Consider the following 26822-nt stretch of genomic DNA (forward strand, 5'->3'; position numbering starts at 1 on the left):
TAAGTACTAGTTGAATGTGTGAAGTAAGAGAGAAGTTTGGGTTGGAGATACACTTGGGGAGTTGGCAGCATGTATATGATATTTAAAGCCTAAGGCAGCATGATGTCACCTAGGGAATAGTTGTAGATGGAGGCCAAGAGGAAAACTAGATCAAGGAGAGGAGAAGAAACTAATGTAGGAGGCTCAAATAAGAAGCCAGTGATGTGGGCAAGGACAGTTCCAGGGTCTCTGGGGCCTAAATATTATACAATTTGGGGGAGACTCTCTTTAGAAAACAGAATACAAAATTATGAATAAAAAATTAACAAGAAAATATTTATTTAGAGATAGGAAATCTCAACAAATTACCAATTTTTTAAAAACACATACCACAAACATAACAAAATCCAAAAAGCAACACTTATTTTTATTATTACTAATTATCTGCCTGATACATTTTTACCTGCATGTTTTTTGATCACCTGTCTGTATGAGGATGAATCTGAAATATAATTTTCTATAGAGGTAATAGACAATTTAGTCTTTCCTCCAGCATGGTTGCACAAAATTAATTTTATTTTTGATAGTTTAGAAAAAGTATATCTTGGTCTCATAGCTCTCTGTGGTAAGGCCTCATCTGTAACTTCCTCTGTGGTTTCTTACTCTGACACTGTGTCTTACTCAGGAGAAAGACCTCAGAGAATTGAGGTATTTGCTGTCACTAGATACGGCATGGCACCCCATGGCTCCCAGTGGCCTAGGAAGCAGCTGGTCCAGCTCAGCCAGGACCATACAGCCATCAGTTCTTGCTACCTCCCAACTGCTAGGCTGGTCCTGGAGATAATATAAGGTGGCCAGGAAGCCTCAGTCAAGGTGACCCCATGCAAGGAGCAGAGCAGAACAATGTCTCCATCACATCTTCTCCTCGGAACCGATGGGGTCCATAGTTCATGAGATCTACTAAGGATCCAGCTTTTGCTGGAGTCCAAGTGAACTGGAGGTAGTGCTGGCACCCATTGGCCCCATTCTAAGCCCTGGAACCATGACAAGGATGATCTCCCACCATAACTGTGTTCCATGCTGCTGGGGTGCTGGAAGAGAAATACAGTCTTACAAGGGACTTACAAATGAGGAGCCCTGAAGCTTAAGCTTTATTAGCTTCAAGTCAGTCGTCCTCTGTTAGTAGGCAAAGCAGGAAGGAAAGCTTTTATGAAAGCCAAATGAAAAGAATATTTCTAAGAGAGAGTGATCAATGAATGATGATAAATGCTGTTTAAGATGCTAAGAGTTAACCATTGGATTTAGCAACATGAAAGTCCTTGTTGGGATATGTCTTGGTCAGTTTGGGCTGCTGTAACAAAAATACCAGCAACTAGGTGGGTTAAACAACAAACATTTATTTCTCATAATTCTGGACCCAGGTAGTCCAAGATCAAGGCAACAGCAGACCTGGTGTCTGAGGAGAGCCCTCTTCCTGGTTTGCAGATGGCCATCTTCTGGTATCCTCACATGGCAAAAAGCAGAGAGAGGAAACAAGCTTTCTTGTGTCTTTTCTTACAAGGGTACTAATCCCAACATGAGGGCTCCACCCTCACGACCTAATTACCTCCCAAAGTCCCCACCTCCAAACACCATCACATTGGGGATTAGATTTCAACATATAAATTTTGGAGGGACACAAACATTCAGCCATGGCGGGATAGATTTAGGAGAAAATCCAGATGAGTAGGAGATGGTGAATATAGAGAAATATTCACAGGAGTTTTCTGTATGAAAATTAATATCCATTGTTTTTATCTACAAATTAGTGAATATTTTCTATTTTTGTCTCTTAAAAAACCTAAATTATGTTGTTACTTTAGTTTGATGTCACAGTGGATCCCAAATACAAAAGCAGATCCCCATTCCTTATATGGATACTCAAAATAGGATTAAAAGGCAACTTGAGAAAAATCTCGAGATTTTAAAATTCCCTTTTCAGCCTATGTATATCTAAGTAAAAAATAGTCTGCAATTTGTCTCCCCAAGATACAGAAAAGCCATCTGGACAGATGGAAGTGAAAATATTGAGTTCATATGAGTTTGTTTCCCTTGTCACATGCTGTTTACTTCTTATCCTATTGAATATTTTTGGGTTTTTACAGTCATCTCACTTTTCACCTACCCTGGAACTTAACTTAGCATAATGCAGCACCCTGCCCTTCTCCACCCTGCATTCACTCAAAAGCAAAGAAATTTGGAAATAAATACATTTAAAAATCATACTTTAAAAAAATATGGTAGCCCATCTCATGTTCTGTGTATGTGTGTGTGTGTGTGTGTGTGTGTATACTGTGACAAATTCTAAGGTTTTTCAAAGCACCTCCATAGTGGTTTTTAAATTATTGAAATAAATCATATCATTTCATGTTTCCTTTTTCATTTACAGATGTTTTTTCCACGGAACTCTTGCCATCACAGTATTGCTTACCAAAGAATCCTATTGTCTTGACTATTCCTTTTGCATTACCATATATATGCATATCCCCAACATGCACAAAAATTTCCTTTGTGAATGATCGTTGTGTTTGGTTTGTATTGTTCATGTGATCATAGTGATTATCCTATTAACTTAGTAGCTGTTAGCTTATTGCTTAAAATTTTCACTTATTCAGGTGTACTGTATAAAGCCTATTAAGTTGACGAGAGATTTCTCCATCTTAGATGTTTGTTGAGTGTTATTTGATATTATGTGTAATTTAGAGATGCTTCTATTTCCTGTTTTATGTTACACAGAAGCTTCAGCTTCCCCCCTCCCCCAAACATTGCAAGAACCTTTAACCATGTGCTGTGTTGTTCTGTGAACCACTTCCTCTTGATAAGTGCTTTCATTGCATTTTGCAAAAAAACTACACTGAAGGAATCAGGTAAAATTCAATATTGTCAATTATTTTCCAATCATACTGTACACTAGTCACGTCATAGTTCCCACCAGCATTTGGGATCTTCTGGATTCTACACTCCTTATTCCATACTAAGTGTGATCCCTGTAATTAACAGAATTTTTTTTTAATTTTCTCTTTTTTGATATCTGTAATTGTGTAGGCTGATTTTTTCACTTGGAAAAAAAAGGAACATGGCCTATTTTTTTTTAAATTTAAAAGTAATAAAAATACCAGGGACGCCTGGGTGGGTCAGTTGGTTGGGGGTCCAGCTTCATCTCAGGTCGTTGATCTCATGGTTTGTGAGTTCGAGCCCCGTGTTGGGCTCTGTGCTGACAGCTCAGAGCCTGGAGCCTGCTTAGGATTCTGTGTCTGCCTCTCTCTCTCTGCCCCTCCCCTGCTCACATTCTGTCTCTCTCTCTCAAATAAATAAATAAACATTAAAAAAAATTTTTTTAAATAATAAAAAAAATACCAAAGCCAATTCATATGGACAGAGAGCCTCTAATTTTTCAACTCTTTTTTCTTATTAATTCTAGTTATATTTAGGCTCTGGTAATCTAGCTGTAGACTCAAAGCATTGCTTACCTGCACAAAGAAACCCAAGATAACATGTAAAGTTAAAAAATTACAACCTCAATGCAAAGATGCAAACATTTTTAACTGTCTTCAAAATAAGAAGACATACAGTAAGTAGATAAAGTCTGGATATTTAATCCTTGACACATAGACGAAGAGAAATACTGTTGTGGAAAACTCTTCCAGATGTTTGTTAACAGTGTCTGGGGTCAATAAATGCTTCTTGACTGACTTGAATGGTGTAGCCTCGGGCAAGTTACTTAACCTCTAGGAGCCTTAGTTTCCTCATCTATAAAATAGGGAAAATAAAAGTGTCCTATCAGGGTGGTTGTGAGGATGAATCTAATCAGTCAGTACATGTAAAGCACAAGAACAATTTGTGGCACAGAGGGAGAACACCTAATTGTGTGTGAATAGTTGTGACCATCATGCAGGTGAAGGAACAGGGAGATTCGTCTCTCTCTCAACCTACAGCCATGCACAGAACAGAGAGAGAAAGCATCTGTTCTGGTGGAATTTTGGAGACCAATTGTAACTTGTCTGAACTTAATCGATTCATTTTAATGATTGGAAAGTAATTTTTTATTCATCCCTAGTTATTTTATTATTTTAATTTTACTAAAAGATATTCTTTCATTCTGTGTTTGGTACCAGTATCTAAATTCATGTAAAGATTAGACGTAGCTAAGAGCATAGCTGAAAAGGTGAGCTTTGTAAGCATTCAAATTAGACCCATCTACAAATTTATACCTTGATCTGGTGCTTACAAGAAAGCAGGCATTTGACAAAAGCACCTTATAAAAACTGTGTATAACACTAGGTTCTTCACTGATGCTGACTGCCACCGCGTACATCATTTCTGTAAAGCCAAGAACTGATAATCACAAGGAAAAAAATCGTAACCTTTTGATTTTATACAGAAGTTGTTAGGAGCACTTTTTTAAAGACCTTTTTAAGGCTTTTTTTTTTAACTACTTTTTGTGAAAGGTACAATTTTATGAAAAATGCTTGTAAATGTATTATTATCAATTTTGTTTAATATTCAAAATTGTATATGTAATGAGTAAATCTTTTAGTTTAAAAAAAATTTTTTTTTTCAACGTTTATTTATTTTTGGGACAGAGAGAGACAGAGCATGAACGGGGGAGGGGCAGAGAGAGAGGGAGACACAGAATCGGAAACAGGCTCCAGGCTCCGAGCCATCAGCCCAGAGCCCGACGCGGGGCTCGAACTCCCGGACCGCGAGATCGTGACCTGGCTGAAGTCGGACGCCCAACCGACTGCGCCACCCAGGTGCCCCTAAATCTTTTAGTTTTAAATATATCAAATAAACCCTTTAATACTATTATGCTCAAAACTCATTTCACAGCAAGAGAGTATAACATATATGAGGGGAGTACTTGAACATGTTCATATGTGTGTTCATTTTTATTTTACAGATTAGCAAATTCACATTTAAATACATGAAAAATAAAAAATATAGCATCATCAAATACACACATACACATTATTTATTCTCTATTTTGAAACCCAGTGCAATCGAGAAGCAGATAATTATATGTAAATAGCAAAACACATATATATTAATTATATGTTAAAGTGCTAAGAGATAACCTGATATATTACTATATAATTAAGCTGTTACATTTTCATTCAGAATTATGGTATAAATCTATGTTTATATGGTTAAAATTAATTAGATATATAATGTGAATAAATAAATAATTAAGATAGAAGACATAACTTGTTTTTTCTTATTAAATACTGGTTAATTAACCTACTGCTTGAAACATTAACTGACTTCAAATTTAATTAGATAAGAAAGAATGCCATTGATAATGTCACCCAAATTGTCTGACAGCTATTAGATTTTTCTCAAAGCAGCAAAAATTGTGAGCATGAAAACTGATTGAGGCCTAAGTATATATAAGCCCCAATGAAACCTTTGTGTTTACCAATAGAGTTTATTGGTATAAATTTCAGTTTTCATTCATTTAGCACTAAAAAAAGTGAACTGTTGCTCTAGTGAGTGAGGTTCCACAATCCTACAGCTGTGACAGCAGCTTTAGAAGCAGACTTTCTGTTTAAATGTCTTGATAGTTAAAGGAATCCTGGGACTTAGTGACCTCCCAAGGACTGTCCAGCCCTGGAATGTCGCATGTCTGAGTGCAATGCAGCAGGATCCACGTCTGGGCATAGAAGCTGGATTAATAGAGTTTTCTGTGTGGTCTGAGACCTCAGCCTTAGCTCACTTCTTCCCACTAGGCTGGGAGGTTATTTATTCTCTCTAGGCTTTCAACAAAGCATTTAAGTTTATTTGTTCATTTTGAGAGACAGAGAGAAGTGTGTGCACGCACACACATACACACACACACGAGTGGGGGAGGGGCAGAGAGCGAGGGAGAGAGAGAATCCCAAGCAGGCTCCACACTGTTAGCGTGTGGAGCCCGACTCAGGGCTCGATCTCATGAACTATGAAGAATCATGACCTGATCGATCACCTCACGCCAGTCAGAGTGGCCAAAATGAACAAATCAGGAGACTATAGATGCTGGAGAGGATGTGGAGAAACGGGAACCCTCTTGCACTGTTGGTGGGAATGCAAATTGGTGCAGCTGCTCTGGAAAGCAGTGTGGAGGTTCCTCAGAAAATTAAAAATAGACCTACCCTATGACCCAGCAATAGCACTGCTAGGAATTTATCCAAGGGATACAGGAGTACTGATGCATAGGAGCACTTGTACCCCAATGTTCATAGCAGCACTCTCAACAATAGCCAAATTATGGAAACAGCCTAAATGTCCATCAACTGATGAATGGATAAAGAAATTGTGGTTTATATACACAATGGAATACTACATGGCAATGAGAAAAAATTAAATATGGCCCTTTGTAGCAACGTGGATGGAACTGGAGAGTGTTATGCTAAGTGAAATAAGCCATACCGAGAAAGACAGATACCATATGGTTTCACTCTTATGTGGATCCTGAGAAACTTAACAGGAACCCATGGGGGAAGGGAAGAAAAAAAAAAAAGAGGTTAGAGTGGGAGAGAACCAAAGCATAAGAGACTGTTAAAAACTGAGAACAAACTGAGGGTTGATGCGGGGTGGGAGGGAGAGGAGGGTGGGTGATGGGCATTGAGGAGGGCACCTTTTGGGATGAGCACTGGGTGTTGTATGGAAACCAATTTGACAATAAATTTCATATATTTAAAAAAAAAAAAAGAATCATGACCTGATCGGAAATCGAGTTGGAGATTTAACCAACTGGCCCATCCAGGTGCCCCCAAAACATTTTTAAACACAAAGATGAATGAGATCTGATCCTTACTTAATAACAGCTCCCAGTCTGGAAACAGGTTCAAACACAGTAACAAAAACGCATGATTTGGGAAGCCTGGGTGGCTCAGTCGGTTAAACATCCAACTCTTGATATCAGTTCAGGTTGTGATCTCACATGGGACTGAATCTCTTTTCTGGCTCCATACTGGGTATGGGGCCTGCTTGGGATTCTGTCTCTCCCTCTCTTTCTGCACTTCCCCTACTCACTCGGTCTCTCTCTCAAAATAAATAAATAAAACATTTTTTTTAAAAAAAGAGCATAATTCACTATGGTAAATGCTATTACTGAGTGCTTATGCCAAGAACCCTATAGTATCTTGCAAAATGTCAACAATCCTATGAATCACATGTTATTCCTTTTATTTTGCAGACAAGGAAACAAACCCAAGAAGGTGAAATACCTTATCAAGGTTGTTGTTGGGGCCAGGATTTACAAATATGGTTACCAGCTGGCTATGAAGATACCATTGAAGTGTTGACATGAGAGCTGGATTTTGAATAATTAGGATTTTATGAAGGATACATGGATAGGGAAGCATATACAAAGGCAAAGAGAATTTTTAAAGCCTCTTCAGACAATGTCAAGGGCTGTTATGAAGGACTTTGAAAGATAGGCTGAGACCTGAACTCTTTGCACTTACTTCATCATGATCACCATGGCATGGTTTTAAGCAAAAGAGTGACACACTCAAATCTGCATTTCAGATTCATCCAATTTGCAGTGATAGTAGTGAGACTTGAGCAGGGGATCTAGGAAGCTGGAGGTGGGATGAGCTGATGAGGGGCTGAACCATGGCTTGATAGTAAGGATGAAGGAAAGGAGAGGGCTCTACAGGAAAAAACCAACAGGATTTTTTTTCTTTCCTTCTTTTTTTTTTTTTTTTGTACTATTAGATGGAAGAATGGGAGGAGTCAAGGACTAGGCCAAGGTTTCTAAATCGGACTAATAAGTGAATAATGACTATTAGCCAAGTTAGGGCATGTGGGATGAGAATGCACCAGAAGGGCAATAATGATAGAAGTGCCCGTAAGATACTGGATGGGCTATTTTGAGGCAAACTACTCTGACAGATAAAGTAAGATCTGTCCTGATCTAGGCCCAAAATTATGGCTGGAATTGTTAATCCATTGTGTGGATAGATTTTCAAATATGTATATTTGAATGTTATCTCTGAGATTTATATACATGGAGAACAGGGACACCTGGATAGCTCAGTCGGTTGAGTGTCCAACTTTGGCTCAGGTCATGATCTCACAGTTCATGGGTTCAAGCCCACTGACAGTGCAAAACCTGCTTCAGATTCTCTGTCTCCCTCTCTCTGTGCCTCTCTCTCTCTCTGTCTCACAAAAATAAACATTAAAAAAAATTTATATACATGGAGAAGAGAAACTACTTGAGGATAAAAACTGAAGCTTAGAAATTTGAGCCTTAAGGAAATACTGAGCACTATGGGAAATCCTGTTGTCATTCAGGGATTCTCTAACGTAGAATTTCAGTCTGAGTGTACAACCTCAATGACCCACCCCTCTTCTCACTACTCCCTTCCTTCCATGAAAAAAAAAAATCAAAACAAATCTATTTGGTAAAGTATTATTCCAGTTTTTCTTAATCAACAGTTTGTCATTCTTCCCCAGACCCAAAAGGAACTCAAAAATTACATACTCACAAAAAGATGTTAATTCCACCCAATCATGATGTGCACATTGCTTGTTTTGCAATCCATTGCCTCAGTAAGGCTGCTCCACCCCTGCTCTTTTGGACTGCTGACCCAAATAACATTCTGAGCTATCAGGGCTGGGTGTTCTCTTTCTCTCTTTGGCTCTCTGTCTTTTTAATCTTGATTCTGACCTTTGGAGGATACCACAGATCCAGATAGATGCAGCCCTATTTTTTCATGTGCTTAGATGTGTGCGTATGTGTATACACTATATACATACATATATATCCCTGTAACTCTTATTCTGTCTATGCCAAAAATAAGGTTTTCTTGTAGGGAGGGTAAATATGTAAGATGGTTGAACTTGCAGATTAATCCAAATTTATGTTTTCTTTATGTTTTTAAGTTCATTTATTTTGAGAGAGACCAGCAGAGAGTAGGGAGAGAGAGAATCCCAGGCAGGCACCATACCTGTCAGTGCAGAGCCCATTGCAGGGTGCAAACTCACAAATTGTGAGATCATAACCTGAGCTGAAACCAAGAGTCCAATGCTTAACTGACTGAGCTACCCAGCCTCTCCAGTCCAAATTTATGTTAAAAAGGCCCTTAACTCAAATGTCTCATTATTTTCACCAAGGTTACAAACTCTTTTAAACTGTGATTCATTCAATAGCAGATTTACAGCCTGATTTTGAGGTTGACTCCTTTTAATAATCCAATACCAACAGACTCTAGGAAAAAGGAATGAAAGGGCAGGGGGAAAGATTTTTACCAGATGAACACAGGAAGAGTTTCAGCAGAGGTCATGAGAATGCTGTTGTTTTGAGTTATTTCCATCTTAGGTGTGTGATTCACTCTGGCATGTCCTAGCCCGCTATGTATGGGTGGTGTCTACAGGCTGAGAAACTAAGGTCTTTGAGCTCAATAGGTTTTTCTGATTCATCATTGTCACATTTGTTTCCAAAACTTTATCTTCATCATGTTAGTGTTTTTCCAAATTTAATGATTTAAGAGAAATCATTAATGGCAGGGTTCTTTTTATTAATATCATCTTTGTTTTCTATGAGGTTTTTTTGTAACACTGGAAGGCACTTTTCAGATCAGCAAATAAATTTATTTTTTTCTACTCTGAGTGGATTACTTTTCTCTTATGAAAGATTTAAAATGTATTAATGCTGGGGCGCCTGGGTGGCGCAGTCGGTTAAGCGTCCGACTTCAGCCAGGTCACGATCTCGCGGTCCGTGAGTTCGAGCCCCGCGTCAGGCTCTGGGCTGATGGCTCAGAGCCTGGAGCCTGTTTCCGATTCTGTGTCTCCCTCTCTCTCTGCCCCTCCCCCGTTCATGCTCTGTCTCTCTCTGTCCCAAAAATAAATAAATGTTGGAAAAAAAAATTAAAGAAAAAAAAAATAAAATGTATTAATGCTAACACTTTTTTAAATAAAAATATAGTTTGCATATCATATTGGTGTCAGGTGTACAAGATAGTGATTTGACAATTATATATGTTATGAAATGTTCACCATGATACTCTTAACACTCCTAACTTTCCCTGTTAATAATAATTCATCTGAAGGATTTTTTTATTTTGTCACATTGTACTGCATAATATCCTGATGAAAATAAATTCACATGGGTATTTCTGGAATTTTGTTGTTTATCCTGCTAATTTCCTCTTATTAAAGTAATAAATGGGGGTGCCTCAGTGGCTCACTCAGTTAAGCGTCCAATGTTGGCTTAGGTCATGGTCTTCTGGTTTGTGGGTTTGAGCCCTGCATCAGGCTCTGTGCTGACAGCTCAGAGCCTGGAGCCTGCTTTGGATTCTGTGTCTCCCTCTCTCTCTGCTCTCTCTCTCTCTCTCTCTCTCTGAAAAATAAATAAACATTAAAAAATTAAAGTAATAAATGAATCATCCATCACAAGATTTTGAATACCAGATGAATTGTTTGAGAGGACAGTGTGTGAGTACTTTGTTGACATACTTTCTTTTCTCCATGTTACAGGTAATTTAAAAAAGGGAGGGTATGGTTCAAATGTTTTGGAAGCGACTGGGAGGGATCGAAACCACCTGTGAGTGGATCCTGGTATTGCTCCCCTCCCCAACCAGAGGCAGGACCTGCCTGCAGCAGTCTTTCCCTCTCAGACTGTGATAAATACAGCCCAACAACCTACCTAAAATGAGATCTTCCCTCTTTGTTATCCCATCTCTGTTCACTGATGCTGTGTTTGCATCCTCCCTGACTCAGACTTTTACACATAGACCCACACCTCCTTACCTTGCGTGGTCTGACCCAAAGCATTTACTGAGTGGCTTGCTTGGATTCAAATATATGCCTCCCTGCCTACATGCATGTACACCTAATTCTTTCAGGTGTGTCTGCTACTTAGGAATGTGCTAGTTCCATGGTCTCGTGGCCATCTCTTGTTTTAACTGAAGTCCCCTTCCTTGCCCTTCCTGGCCATCCCGGTTTTTTAGCTACCCACTTTGTCTACTTCGACCCATGGAGACTAGTTTAGTCTGAGAAAATAGAGTCTAATTGTCACTCTGAGAAAGTGCCTAGGGCTTGGTTGGGTCTTGGACCAAGCAGATTAGAGAGAGGTCAGGGATGGAATTTCAGGCTGAAAGGAACCTTTCTCTCCATAGCCTTCTCTTTTCGACTTACTTGTTCATGGATACAGCTCTTGGGGAAATAAAGAGATGAGACAATTATCCAGGGACCAGGCTTTTATTAGATTGCTTATATCTGCGGTTTTTTTTTTTTTCTGTTTTTCAGATGGGTGAGTCAAATGAAGATATAGACCAAATGTTCAGCAATTTGCTGGGAGAGATGGATCTCCTGACCCAGGTAAGATCCTCTTTTTAACTTGAAATTAGTAAAAGATGGGTTTACAGTATTTGATTTTAATATGATGAGAGAGCTATCTTTAAAAAAAGAACAACTGGAAATTGACAGTATTGTATGTAATTTATGTAACTATAATAGTGGTGGGGAATAAAACAAAGCTGTTTTCCTGATTATACCCTCAGAGTTTAGTTAATTGAATACATTGGTCACATATATGTTCTGTTATGGCAGTTCCCATGCTCATCATGTTGAAATATTTAGCCAATAGAGGAATTTTTCCCAAGTAAACCTTCAAAACCATCATCACTGAACTATTTCCCCTGCAGTTACTAGCCAAGACCAGCCAAGCTTGGGGTACCTGAATGGCTCAGTCAGTTAAGCATCTGACTCTTGATTTCAGCTTAGGTCATGATCTCACGGCACGTGAGATCAAGCCCCGCATCATGCTCTGTGCTGACAGCACAGAGCCTACTTGAAATTCTCTCTCTCCAGCTCTCTCTGCCCCTCCTTGACTCATGCGCACACTCTCTCAAAATAAATAAATACGCATTTAAAAAAAAAAGACTAGCCAAGAAAATCACCTGAATCTTTAAAGAATTTTTAGTAAAGATTCTTTACCAATCTTTGAAGGAATGCTACATTTTAAAGGGTGAGTGGAAGTTATCATGGCTTCTGATTAGACTGGAAGAACTTAGTCCTCTCGGAGTAGCATAAAGACCACCGAGGCAGCTTCACATCTAGAAAAAACTACTGGAACCAGGACTAGATTAACTCAGATAACCCCTATTTTGGGCTAATTGGAGCCCAGGGGGCTGCTGACCTGAGGGCCAGTGACCCAGGTTACAAAGTCAGGTAAGCATTAGCATGTCTTATAGTGTTCTAATAAATGCTTCTTTGATTCAGAGCATAGTCAGCTCATCACTTTTCACATAAAATATTATAATAAGAATACTCCAGTATTCCTAAATAAGAGATCTGAAAGTTTTCCAAAAATAAATTAAGAATAGTCTGTGTTTTAAAAAAAAACATTTATTTCAGGAAAAACAAATCAATTTTAGTTAGCACCTACTTAAAGTTTGTGTAAAATTCAAGAAAGCTTAGACACTATGAAGGAAGAAACAAAATATGAGACACTAAGCTAAGATGAAAGGGGTGCTGATTAACAGTGAGTGTTAGGATGGTAACCACACTCCTGTCAAGGAGGGGACTAAACATGGGCCCCGAAAGGGAAGGGTTGAGTGACCATATGTGGTCTCCCTTCATTCATTCACTCACTTCTGCTCCAGTTGGAGGAGTGATTGTTCTGATTGGTTGCAGTCTGGGGTTTTCACAGGACCACAGCTGAGTGTTGTTACTCTAACTGAGGAATGGGGACAGGGCCCCTTCTGGTGTCTTGAACCTGCCTCCACTCCAGGCCTTTCTGGTGTTTTCCCTTTCTTTATTGTGCTCACATGGATGTAGTCACAGGGCTTGCTTGGCTAATACACTTCTCCCAACAGGTAGGCCTCAAGATTTCACAGTAAACAAAAAACCCCACTTTGTCCTTGAGTCTAAAATCTAGGCTTCATTTCAGCCATTATCAAGTGCACTTTGACCTTACTGGGTATTTTGGGCCATTAGAAAAGCTGTATTTTAATCCTCATTTGTGAATTTTGTACATACTCTATTATTTGAAACTGCAGTGTGGTTGAGATGGTTAGATTAACCATATGCTTCCTAATTTCCCAAAAGAGCAAAATTAAAGGAAACTAAAATGTAATAAGGTGATTTTAACTTTCTTATTTTGAAATAATTTTAAGCTTAGAGAAATGTTGAAAGAATAATACAAAGAACTCCCATTTGGGGCACCTGGGTGCCTCAGTTAAGCATCCAACTCTTGATTTTGGCTCAGGTCATGATCTCATGGTCATGGGATTGAGCCCCATGTCGGGCTCTGTGCTGAGCATGGATCCTGTTTGGGATTCCCTCTCACCCTCTGCGCCCCCGCCACACACAAACACACAAGTGTGCACATGCACACGGTCTCTCTCTCTCTCCCAAATAAACATTAAAAAAACAAACAAAAACTAAAGAATTCCCATTTACTTTTCTCCCAAATTGCTCATTAACATGTTACTCCATTTGCATTATCATTTCCCTCTGTCTCTCTCTATATATACACTTATGTGTGTTATATGTATGTGTATGTATATATATATGTTTACATATATATGTATACTTATGTATATAGAAATTATGTTTATGTATGTATATCTATGCATAGAGAGACATAAAAGCTAGAAACCAGTATATATACTGACTGGATTTTTTATGCAGAAGGGGAGCCAAGCCATTTCCACTATTTGTATGACAAAAATTTAAATATACAAATATCCAGGAAAATATAAAAAAGAAGAGGTAATGATACATGAAGACGGATTCATGAAACAGATTTAGATCCAAATATATACAAGAATTTAAAATATGATAAAAGTGGCATTTTAAATAAGTAGCAAAAGGAAATATTTAATAAATTGTGTTGGGATAATGTCTGGAAAATGAAAAGCTGAATTTCTACTTCATACCTTATACCAAACTGAGCTCCATGAATCAAAGATCTAAATATATGAAATATATCCATAGAAGAAAACATGAGAAAAATGTTTATCTAATCTTAAGATGTACGTAGCTTTTCTAAGCAAGATATGACACCCCCAAGCCATGAAAGAAAGAAGGAAATACATATATAAAAAGTTTATCTACGTGGCAAAAAACAAATAAATAAACTCTGAATTCATATTGATACCAAAAATAAAACAAAAACAAAACTGTTGGTCACCATTGGAAATTGACAGAGCATTAACTTACCACTCTGAAAATTGATAAATAAAAAGAAAGAACCAGGCATTTGCTTTAGTCTTTCTATAGTCTTAGTTATACTATATTTCAGACTAAACAAATAATTGGTGAGAGAAAGTTCTTCTTTATAGTAAAGTTCCAGGGACGCCTGGGTGGCTCAGTTGGTTAAGCGTCCGACATCAGCTCAGGTCATGATCTCACGGTTCATGGGTTCGAGCCCCACATCGGGCTCTGTGCTGACAGCTCAGAGCCTGGAGCCTGTTTCAGGTTCTGTGTGTGTGTGTCTCTCTCTCTCTGCCCCTCCCCCACTCACGCTCTGTCTCCCTCTGTCTCAAAAATAAATAAACATTAAAAAAAATAAAAAATATAGTAAAGTTCCAATTAAACATTGAAAAGGAATGAAGAATTAGAAAGTCACCATTATACAACATCTGATGAAATACACTTTGAAGCATATGATTTTTAAGGTTAGTGAGTACAGAGTAATGTTCTCAATCTTTAGTCATTCACATATCACTTTCATGATTTTTGTTATGCTGCAACCCACTGTCCTATTATTTTCTTAATGTTTCTCATTAATTGGTTTTTAAAGTTAAACTCTGTCTCAAGTAGATGTTCTAATTTGATTTTTTCAAAAACATCCAAAGGAGATACCCAATAATTTAAATTTTCATTGCATTTTTGTATACCACCTAAAATCATTCACAGACCAGACACGTAGAGAACATGCTACATTCTTTATTTCATGTTGGGCTTTGAGTGACTTTCCTAGGATAAAGGGAACTCCTTCTGGAAATCAATTACCTTTCTTTTTTTCCTTCTCTCTAACTGGAAGCCTGTTTTATCACACATGTATGTATTAATATTTTGTTAGAGAACTACTTCTAATTTCTTTGAATAGCATGGTAATTATATCCTGAGCAAAGATTAATCAGCTACCCTAATTGTGATGTTAGACTTCTTAGTCATGGTGAAGGAACTCATTGATGAAATTCTTTGTACTTTCCTTTGTTCTGGTATTTGCACCATTGTTTAATCAATCAACTTCCTCTCTTCTCCACAGTTTTGCTTACTCTGTTTTTCAGAATGAATTCTGGGGCTGCAGTCACTTTTCCTTATACTTTATCCTTAATACTAACTTGCTTGGGTTAATTTTTTTAACTTCTTAATTAATGGTCTTTTTTTGTTTCTACTTATAATTGAGGATATCCCATTGTTTTATTCTCAAACGTATAATGATTCGTTTCCTTCAGACATGTAAGACATGAACAAGGATATTATTTACCAAATCCGATTAACATCAAAGGATGCACTTACTATCATGAACATGTTCATGTTGCAGGATGGGGGAAATCACCTCTCAAACTATGGACGTAAAAACATTTTTGGAAATTTAGATTGTATGTGTGATATAGCTGTCAAATCATGGAGGAAGTCACCTTTTCAATCCAAAGCTTTTATTTACAAAATTGATAACTTATTCTGTCTTAATTTCTTTTTAACAAGAGTTTTATTAGATAAGAAAAAGCATAGGGGCGCCTGGATGGCTCAGTAGATTGTGTGCAACTTCAGCCCAGGTCATGATCTAGAGGTTCACAAGTTTGAACCCTGCATCAGGCTCTGTGCTGACAGCTCAGAGCCTGGAGCCTGCTTCAGGATTCTGTGTCTCCCTCTCTCTGCCCCTCCCCAGCTCTTGCTCTCTCTCTCTCTCAAAAATAAATAAAAACATTAAAAAAAAAAGAAAAATCATAATATTTTATTATGTACTGGCAGATTCATCCTGAAACGACTTTGATCTTCCAAGTGACTAGACATTCCTTTTCTTTGGTGTCGTTACTTAGTCCTTACAAGAATTACACACGATATGTGTCACAAATGCACCATTACAGGAGATTTATCTGTTATTCCTAAAAATTAACTATGTCATGCTCATCATTCTATGTTGACCTGCTGTTTCAAGGTATACCTTGTAGAACCATTTTGATGTAGTCATTTTCTGTAGGGGTAAAAAATCACGTAAAGCATTTTTCATGTAAGAATACAGTTTTTAAAGAACATATTTAGAAAGAAAATGTGTAAACAATAAGTGGTTTTGTCTTAATGATTAAAATATACTGCAGACATGTTAATGTGGTGAATAACTTTGAGGATGGGGATCTATTTTCGCAGAGTTTAGGAGTTGACACTCTTCCTCCTCCTGACCCCAAACCACCCAGAGCTGAATTCAACTACAGTGTGGGTTTTAAGGATTTAAATGGTAAGCAAAATAATTTCTTAAGTAATTTGGAATCATAACAATGACTAACATCTGTACAGAACTATGATTTGAAAACAAAAATGTAAGGAACCTAGACATTTTAAACTCCTGGATTTTGGCTTGTGTTTTATGGTGTTTGGATTAAATGGGGGGCCAAAAAGATATTTTTGCCTACAATGAAAGGGAATACTATCCTGCATTTATGTAGAGTATCAAAGCTACTTTTTTTAAGTAAAGGGAGTTTCTTCCAAGTACTTCCTTAGTACTTCCTAGTACTAAGGCGCAAGAGTAAGAAGCTACAATAGAATAAAAAAATATTAATAAGGAAATGTCCCTTCAAAGATAATAATGAACTATCCATTTCAGAATGATTGATAATATATGTATGGGTGCTTCAAAATATATTTTAATTGATATATAACCAATATGAATTTGCTCTATTTTTTATCTTCCCTGAAATCATCACATTATTTTATTAACAAAAATCTGTCTTCTTATTTAGTACGAAGACAATCTTTAGCCCATGTGCTTTTTAAAACTACAATGAATCTTGTAGTAATTGCTTCCAGTGAGAATTCACTGCAACTCTTGAAAAAGATTTTCCAAAGACGTGCAGTACCCACCAAAAAAATGAAAAAGTAATAGAGAAGCCCAGTTACAGAAATCCAGAATTCCAAGTTTTTTTCTGTCACTGGGTTTCTTTGTTTCTGTTATTTTTAGTAATTTTTTTATAAGCCTTTAGGTGCCAATGCCTATACCTGGACAAATTATAATAAATTTCTTCTGACTTCTTTTCCCACCTTCTTTTCTGTTTGCCATATAAACTTAACTATTCCTGGCAGTTATTTCCATCATAAGATTGAGTGATGGTAACATTCATGACATTTCAAAAGAAGCAATACACCTTGGTAAACTGTCTGACATTAATAAATAACATATACTTGCACATATGAACAGTGCGGGTTTTTGCCTAATCACACTCACCATGGCTGAGTGCTTTAATCAGTTCAATTAAAAGAATTAATCAATACTGCAGTTATAAACGACTCAACTACTGCTTTCTAAGCACTCAGTACCTAGTATCCAAAAATTACTGAAAATGACAGAAACAAAGAATCCCCACAATAATATAGTATTGTTTAAGTATAGTCACGAGAAACTCATGTCTTTAAGACTAGAAGATAAGACATATCCATGAGGCACAATTTGTGTAGAGGACAAAACCATTAAAAACTACTTAGGTGTACTGAAAATTAAATTTGTTGGTAATTAGAAAAGAAATAGGCTTTTTACTGTCTTCACTTAAAATGTTGCTAAAATAAGTTAAAAATATTTTGCCCAAAGTCATTCAGAGAGTTAAAGACTTCCGAACAGAACCCATTCAATTCTGTATTGCTCACTTCTGTATTGATATAGTTAAGGTTATGATTTTCTTTAGAAATTGTTAATATGAGAACTGTTATGGGAACTCTGTCCCTAAAATTTTTGTAAAGGATTAAAATAATTTGCTCATATGGCAACAGTCACAACATAATTGCTGACATTAGGAAATTATGAATATACTTCATTTGTTCTGCATATATTTTCTTTGAAAATTTTTAAATTAATTCAATTTTATGAAGAAGTTATATGCAAAAATGGCTTAGAAGAAAATAAATCCTTTTTACACATTTATTTGAGTCCAAGTGCTATACACTAGAACTATCAGCATGAGTATAATATGCTACTTGGTATTTACTATGATGGTGTTTGGCAATAAATTATTTCACAGAGCTTCATGTTCGTTGCTGAGTAAGCTGCATTTCCTCGTTCCACTTCATCCTGCACGTAGCAGGTGACTCTTCTTCCTCATGAATCCCTTCCATACTGCCCATCCTGTGTTCATTACATTTGCCATCCAGTGAATGCCTGCTCACCAAGCACTCCTCTAACAATGCTCACTGACACCACTCCCCCATAGGCCCCACAGTCTGTCAGCTTTCAGGATCACATGTCCAATCACCGATCACACATGGAAGAAATTCCAGTGAGAACTGTCCTTCCTCACCCTCACTCTGAAAATCCGTGTCCGTGCTTTTTTAAAAGTTAACTCTCAGCTCACCGGCTTATGAAGTATTTACCACTTAACCCAATTCTTTAAAATTATTGTTTACTTCTCAACCTCCTTAGTGCTTTATTTCCTGCTGATAATCATTAATCACTATTTCTTTGAATGTGAGAGTTTCCGTAGTTGGATGGTGTGCCTACAGAAGTTCTATCCTTACCACAAGTCTCAAAGCATACTAAACCCCGGTTGATTGGGACCTACTTTCTTCCAAATAGATTTATCATCGGTACTCTGTCTGCTCTCCTAAGGCCTGGGGAAAACTCCCCTTCCATCTGTTTCCAACATCTCCCCTCCCCTACTTTTCTAAAACTCTCAGCTCTTGCACCAGAATATACAAGAATTCCTATTTAGGCAACTAATTATGTGCTTGGATCTGACTTTGTAGCTAATCTGTGAGGGTAGAAAATAAGTTTTTCTCCTTTTATGGGGGGTGGGGGGTGGAGGAGAAATTCAGCTTTGTTGAGGTATAGTTGACAAAATTGTAATACATTTAAAGTGTACAGCAGTAAGTGACTCAATATATGTATGTGTGTAAAAGAATTTCCTCCATAGAGTTAATTAACACATCAATAGGGGCGCCTGGATGGCTCAGTCCGTTAAGCGTCTGACTTTGGCTCAGGTCATGATCTTGCAGTTTGTGAGTTTGAGCCCCACGTTGGGCTCTGTGCTGCCAGCTCAGAGCCTTGAGCCTGCTTCTTTGCCCCTCCCCCCCATACTCTGCCTCTCTCAAAAATGAATAAACATTAAAAAAAATGAACACATCCATCACCTCACATATTGTTGTTGAGAATATTTAAATTCTACTCTCTCAGCAAATTACAGTTAAATAACAGTATTATCAACTATGGTCACCATGTTATACATTGGTTCCTGAGACCTTATTCATCTTTATAACTAAAAGTTTTACTCTTTCGCCAGCCTCTCCCTGTTTCCCACACCCCTGCCCCTGACAACCCGTACCCAAATATCACTCTTAAAAATGACCTTCTTGATGTGTATATACACACACACACACACACACACACACACACACACACACACAATGAAGTATTACTCAGCAATCAAAAAGAATGAAATCTTGCCATTTGTAACTGAATGAATGGAACTAGAGTGCATTATGCAGAGTGCAATTAGTCAGTTGGAGAAAGACAAGTATCGTATGACTTCACTCATATCAGGACTTTAAGATACAAAACAGGTGAACATAAGGGAAGGGAAGCAAAAATAATATAAAACGGGGAGGGGGACAAAACCTAAGAGACTCTTAAATACAGAGAACAAACAGAGGGCTGCTGGAGGGATTGTGGGATGGGGGGATGGGCTAAATGGGTAAGGGGCATTAAGGAATCTACTCCTGAAATCATTGTTGCACTAGATGCTAACTAACTTGGATGTAAATTAAAACATAAATATTTAATTTAAAAAATGAAAATTCTTTAAAAAATGGCCTTCTTTCTGTTTTCCCAGGTAGAAATTGTTACTTTGATCATTAACGTGGTGGTTTTTCCTATCAGAGTCCTTAAATGCGCTGGAAGACCAAGATTTAGATGCTCTCATGGCAGATCTGGTAGCAGACATAAGTGAGGCTGAGCAGAGGACAATCCAGGCACAGAAAGAGCCCTCTCAGAATCAGAATCATCCAGCACCCCTGAACATACCAGATTTCAGCGGTGCAGCCGCTCTTGGTTACGGAGCAAATGTTGCTGTAACTAGTGTTAGCCAGTATGAGGATGATTTACCACCTCCGCCAGCTGATCCCATGTTAGACCTTCCACTGCCGCCACCACCTCCTGAACCTCTCTCTCAGGTAAGTGTGTGGGACAGGGATGGCAGGACTCTTGACCTCTGCTACCCATGGTCTTTGACTTTCTTCAAAATGACAGTTACATTCATAATTACCTAATTTCTGAGATACTTAAACAAGGATACTGAGTACGTTTGTTGCAAAGCCAGAGTCCTCCATAAGAAGACACATTGGTGTGTATAAAGAACATATTGGGGACATATTCAGGAATTATTATAGCTCAGCTTAAGTTTATATTTGTATGCAACACTCCCTGATAGTACTCAACCTTTTAGGGTAATGTTTTATTAACTTGGCATGAACAGTGCAACCAATTTTATATCATGTCTCTGTCTCTGGTGCTTGCCCAGTATGTAAAGAATCGAAAGCATTCCTCACATACTTCTGAATTGACCTAAATGGAATTTTGTTGAATTTGGCTACCCTGTTCAGTAGAGCAAATATATCTATGAACTATTTGTAATGTCGTAGTTGGGTGGAGTGAGGGTGGAACATTTACTTACAAAAATCAAAGGGCCTTAGGAGCACCTTGGTGGCTTAGTCAGTTGAGCATCCAACTCTTAATTTCAGTTCAGGTCATTATCCCAGGGTTATAGAATTAAGACCCACATTGAGCCCACACATTGGGCTCTGCACTGAGTGTGGAGTCTGCTTGAGATTCTCTCTTTCCTCTCTCTCTCTCTCTCTCTCTCTCTCTCTCTCTCTCTTTCTCCCTCCCTCTCTCTTCCCTCTCTCTCTCTCTCTGCCCCTCTTCCCTACTCATGTGCTCTATCTCTCTCTCTAAAATAAAAAAAAATAAAAATAAAGGGCTTCAGGTTCATAAAATATTTTACTCTCTTTTCTGCCTGCTCACATGTGTTTGTCAGTGTTTTTTTGGTGAATTATAAGTTTAGGTTTGAGTATGAGTCTTTTAGAAAACTAAGGACCCCTTTAGGAATCAAATAAAAACTAAGACTCCCAGAAAATGTATGCTGATCCAGAAAAATGTATATAATCTCAGAGAGTACTCAAATCCCTTGAGATCCACCTGTAGATTCCTCAGGTTAGACTCCAGTTTTGAGCCACTCAGAGATTTCTGTGGACTAAATATGTGAAGCTCTTTTAGAGTCCTCATTTTATCTTTGAAGTTACTATTTCTAAGATACAAAGAGTGACTGCATTCTACCTCTTTGGGTTGAACATTTTTGTTATGGTTATTTAAATTCTGAAAATCAAATGTGAAATTCAGTGCCTCCTAATACAGCCTTTTGTCAACATAAAGTAACTAAGACATTAGCCATGGCCCAGGTATTTTCTCACTGCTGTTCTCTAGTGGATGGTGTTGAATGTCTTGCTGTTTTACAGGAAGAAGAAGCAGCCCTAGCCAAGGCTGATAAAATTAAGCTAGCATTGGAAAAACTGAAGGAAGCCAAGGTCAAGAAGGTAAACTATGAATCACTTTTGCATGGGGCAGTTAAGTTAATGACATTTATGCTTAATGGGAAAAAAAAAAACTAAAATTTCTAGTGGTGTTTTCCAAATAGGTATAATTTTTTTTTTAATTTTAGGACAGATAATTACATAGTTATTCTTTCTGTGACATCAGTTAGCTCATTTGTGATTGATAAATAGGGATCTATTTAATATAAATGTGGAAGTTTCCGAGTTTCCACCCCCAGGGCTCCCTCCCCTGGAGGCACCCTCTTGTTCTGCTCAGCTGTCATGTAATAGCAAGTGGTGCCACCTTCTGGGCCCACTTAACTGGGTCAGAGCTCCGCTTCCATTGGCCTTCCCTTAGTCAGCATTTCCACAGTTGCTTTTGTACATTTTTCATCACCCCTGAGGCAACCTCCAGCCCCACTGCCCTCCCTAGATGTCCTGGTTATTTCCTGAGATCTCAAATGTTTTGACTAGTGCTCTGGGTTCAAAGTTGCATATGTTTTGAGTGATCTGTCTAATCCTATTCTCCCAATAAGCCTGCAGTGTTTTCTGCAGACTGTAGGCTTTCCAGGAACACATATATAACATTATCATAGAAACACATGTATTTAACCTCAGTAGAAGTGCATACCTAATAACAGCTAAGTGTTAATGATAGTTGATTTGGTAACTTAGGAGAAAGATGAAACAATCTTATTTCACTTCCTGAAGCATATGCCATGTCTGAGACCACTTAAGAACTTCTTACTTCTAGCTGGGTAAATTGTTCTTTTCACAGAGCATAAGACCTTATATTCCTGCAGTACCTATCAGGGTTCCTTGAATGAAAGTGTTCAATACATGCTGAATAATATTCAGTAAATAGTCTTTGACTATCCCTGGGTCCAGACATTCAAGGTTCATGTGTGAAAGTCTTCCCAGATCAGTCTGGCTCCATTCATTCTAAACATGCATGAAATTCTTTACCATTATTCTTCCCAGTTCTCTACATGTGATTAAATTCTGTGTCAGTTATTGGAACCCTACATCCTCAGCTGCCTTGCCCTTCTGTCCCCTTGTACTCATCTCATTAAGCCCTGGCTAAATCCAGCTCTCCTCCTACTCAGTCTGCCCCTCACCAGTGCCTAGGCTTCCCAACAGTGCAGGCACTCTCCCACTAACCTAGGAAACGATTTCTACCTGTTCTCTCCTTTAAAACTTCCAATACCTTCCACACCCACATTCTCTCAGCTAATGATGTTGCTCCCTGTTGCACTGAGAAAATAGCAGGACTCAGAAGGAAGGTTCCATAAGCTCCTGACACATTTATCTTCCTGCCTGCCTGCACCTGTGACATAGAGTCCATAGTTTTTCCTGTAACTGTTGATGAGCTGTCATGTTTCTGAGACCAGCTTCTCATGTGCTCTAGTTCCCATCCTGTCTTCTTGCCCCTCCCATGCTAAAGCCTCCCATGGTGCCCCATCTCACACAAAAAAAGCCCAATCCTCACAGCAGTTAAAAGCCCCTAGATGCTCTGGCTGCCCGCTGTCCCCCACCATTTACCCTATTCTTGCTACCTGGTCTCACCATTGGTCTTCAGACACTCCAGGAATGCTCTGGCCTCAGGACCTTTGCACTTTACAGTGTCCTACCTCAAAAGCTCTTCCCCAGATACTGGTGGGTTTTCTCTGTTCCTCTCCTAGGTCTGGTCACCTTCTCAGTGAGGCCTTCTGATCTGACATTGCACTCACACATCACCACTACCCCCACCCCTTCCCACTTTCTTTTTCTCTTCTGTGCTCATCACCATCCAGCATACTATCTACTTCTATTTATTGCCTACATCTCCTCCTCACCCCCACAGAAGTTCCTCCAGGGATTTTTGTGTTTTCTTCACTGACACATCTGCATCCCATAGAACGGTGCTGGGTTTACAGATATACTCCAGTTCAGGCCATGTCTCTTCCTGTGTAGAGTTAAATTCTAGAGGGGGAGTAAGTGTTAGGAGGAAAGTAAAGCAGAAAGAAGTGATGGAGAGTACCTGAGCCACTCCTAGGTGGACCTAGTGATGGGGGAGGCCTCTCTGAGGAGACACCACTTAAGCAAAGACCTGGGCAGCAAGAAGAGGCCAGCTCCCCCTGCACACAGTTGGGGAGTGTCCTGGGCAAGCTGGGTGGCCATTGTTCAGAGAGCCAGCGAGTAGGAGGGAAAGTTGAGGAGGAGTTGAGGTCAGAGAGGCAGGCCAGGCCACACAGCCTCACAGACCCAAGGAAGAGTCTGGAATGTATAAGTGCATTGGGAAGCCATTTGAGGGTTTTTCACCAGGGATAATATCTGGTTTTCAGAGATCATCCTGGATACTTCATGGAAACTGGAAAGGATGACAAGCAGGGTGGCCTGTTCTACAGCCCACATTAGCACAGTGGCTCCCTGTACATAAACGTGGGCCACAGTGGGTCACTAACTTTATCTGTAGGGTAAAAACACAGAAGGAAATGAGTACAAAAAAAATTCACAATTACTTAAACTATTTTAAAACACCAGACTGTTTGTGAAAGGGGGGCCACATTGGCTATATTTTCAGAGGGGAAGTGAAAAGAGAAGTCGATTGTTAGATAAAAAGGTAGGACAGCTAGCTTGCTCAGTCGATTTGCTTCAACTAGAGGTTAAGAGACTGGGAGGAGATAGCAGCTGTTTCCTGCAGCGTATCAGAAAGCCAGAGAACTTCAACCATAATTTAGGTGAGGTGAATTGTAACAGTAAACACAATGTACAACCTGTCTTGATTCAACGAAGATGTCAAACAAAGCCACTCTGTGTTCGTTTGAGTTGTACGTTGGTCTGATTTCAGACACTCCAGATACGTTCCTTAAAACAGAAGCCTGTGAGCACAGAACATTAAGAAAATAACAGAGACAAAAATAAAAAAATATATAGAAAGAAAGAAAGAAAGAAAAAAAAAAAAGAAAATAACAGAGACACACTTGTACATTACTAACATGACTAAGATGTACTCATACATAGTCTACAACATAGAAATGGAGTCTGAAGTACTCTGTAGTACTCAAGTACTCAAGTACTCTGTAGGGTGTTGACATCATTTTGGATTGCAAATGATGTACATACTGCTTATGTTACAAAGCTTTTGGAACTGGAAATGGGATCAGACTCACTAACTTCATGTGTTTGTTCATTTCCTTTAAAGCTCGGTGACACAGGAGAGCAATTCCATGTGTCAATTTTATCATGGAATCAAAGAAAATGTATATCCTTTTCTTTGTATATGATGTATAGGATCATGTATATGATTCTAGGATATTCTTTTATTTAACAACTTGCAAAAGAAAAAGAAGAAATGATAGAAATCATGAAGTTCTTACTGTAACAGATTAGAAAGGGGAGGTTTTTTTCATTCTTGAATCATTCTATCCTGTATCCAACAGTATAGATATGAAAAGCGCTCTGCTTGCTCAATCACATAACTGGGATCTAGCAATATTACGTGTTAGTGTAGCTACTCTTCAGCTTGTAAATGTGACAGAAGCTGTGAAGAATAGTAAATACAATTTCTTCCTGCTAAAAGTTGCCAGCCTTCTCTTGTTTTTTTTCTTTATTTTCCAAGTTCTGTAATTGTAGACATTCATAACTACATGTGGATTAAATTTAGTTTGCAACTTCTGCCAAAAAATAAAAATAAAAAAACAAAGTTTCATCACTGTGAAATTATGTGATTCAGTTTTTTTCCCTCTATCTAAAAACAAAACAAAACACAAACATATGTTTTCTTTTCTCAAGAATACCTAAGCAAAAATGAAATGTGGTCAAACATCATTATTTTTTCCATCATGGAGATTAAGTCTTCTAAATTCTAACGTTGGCCGTGTTTTCTTAGGACATGTAGCTACTCCACATCAGTAATTCTCAGCAGAGGGGTACCTGGGTGGCTCCATCAGTTAAGCATTTGACTCTTGATTTTGGCTCAGATCATGATCTCAAGATTCTTGAGTTCAAGCCCCACGCTGGGCTCTGCACTAACAGATTTCTCTCTCTCCCTTTCTCTCTGCCCCTCCCTCGCTTGTATGCATTCTCTCTCACTCTCTCTCTCTCAAAAATAAAGAAATAACCTTAAAAAATATTTACAAAAAAATACTAATGATTTTCAGTAGAGAGCAGTGGGTAGGCCTTCCACAGAAAATAAATCATAATAAAGCCCGCTATTTGAGGATTTTGTGTTTCTGTACAACCCTCCATGCTTCATGCCTCAGGTCAGATGAATGTATCTTTGACTTTGTGGCACTTGGACCTATTGTTTTAAATACATCAAAAGACAAACATACAGGATAAAAGCAACCTTCCAACAAGACGTTTCTGGGCTACAGGTTTTATAGGTTTTCAAGGGAGAAAAAGTATTCTGCAGACAAACCTGGACTAAAGGTCTAATTTGAATGATCCTACGGAGAGGATACGCACTTTTGCTGCCCTGATGTCTTATGTTTTCACTCTCAGTGTGCAACTGTTGAGAAAAGAAGGCATATGCTAACTTGTGGTTCCTTCGGGCCCCTCACCCAGATTTCTATCTCCACCCATACCCTGGGTTTCTATCAGTAACTCTGCATAACAATCCACAAGATTGTGCTCTTCATCCTGTTCCCTATAGAACGTTTTGGAGATCAGATTAGGTGGAAGTAGGACAGGAGAGGCAGTTTCTCAGGGGCTCAGAACCTAACCCAAACTTCTGGGGAGGGAGAAATGTTACCAAATGTAACGTTTCTCCAGTCCTTCACTTTTTTAATAGTGGTAAGTCTCATCTGTGAATAACCAGTACCGACCCTAGACAAACAGAATAGGCAGAACTTGTCTTTATCTGTTTCACACTTCTCTTTTTCAAGTTAGAATAGAAATGTAAGTAAGCAAGAGTGGTACCAGGCAGTTCTGGTTAGGGATGTTTCCAGGAATTCTCTGTATAATTCTTATTATACAGAATTCTCTGTATAATGTGTATAGTTGCAGACACCTCAGGCTGATGGTCAGTCAGGGCAGTGTTGTCTGGAGAGGAAAAGGTAACAACATCTGCTTCCGGCATGGCAATCAGAGAT

At 38.5% G+C, this 26822-nt stretch overlaps 1 protein-coding gene across 2 annotated transcripts in view; it reads left to right on the forward strand.

Moving 5' to 3' along the window:
• The window catches only part of APBB1IP (amyloid beta precursor protein binding family B member 1 interacting protein), a 102169-nt gene that overhangs the window by 28682 nt on the left and 46665 nt on the right, over positions 1 to 26822 (forward strand). For both annotated transcript variants that reach the window (XM_047866179.1, XM_047866180.1), the window contains exons 2-5: positions 11251 to 11322; positions 16330 to 16417; positions 20039 to 20331; positions 21673 to 21750. In XM_047866179.1, coding sequence (XP_047722135.1) covers positions 11251 to 11322; positions 16330 to 16417; positions 20039 to 20331; positions 21673 to 21750 — 531 coding nt within the window. The remainder of the gene's footprint in view (positions 1 to 11250; positions 11323 to 16329; positions 16418 to 20038; positions 20332 to 21672; positions 21751 to 26822) is intronic.

This window comes from Prionailurus viverrinus, chromosome B4 (assembly GCF_022837055.1).
Source record: "Prionailurus viverrinus isolate Anna chromosome B4, UM_Priviv_1.0, whole genome shotgun sequence".
NCBI classification, from domain to species: Eukaryota; Metazoa; Chordata; class Mammalia; order Carnivora; family Felidae; genus Prionailurus; species Prionailurus viverrinus.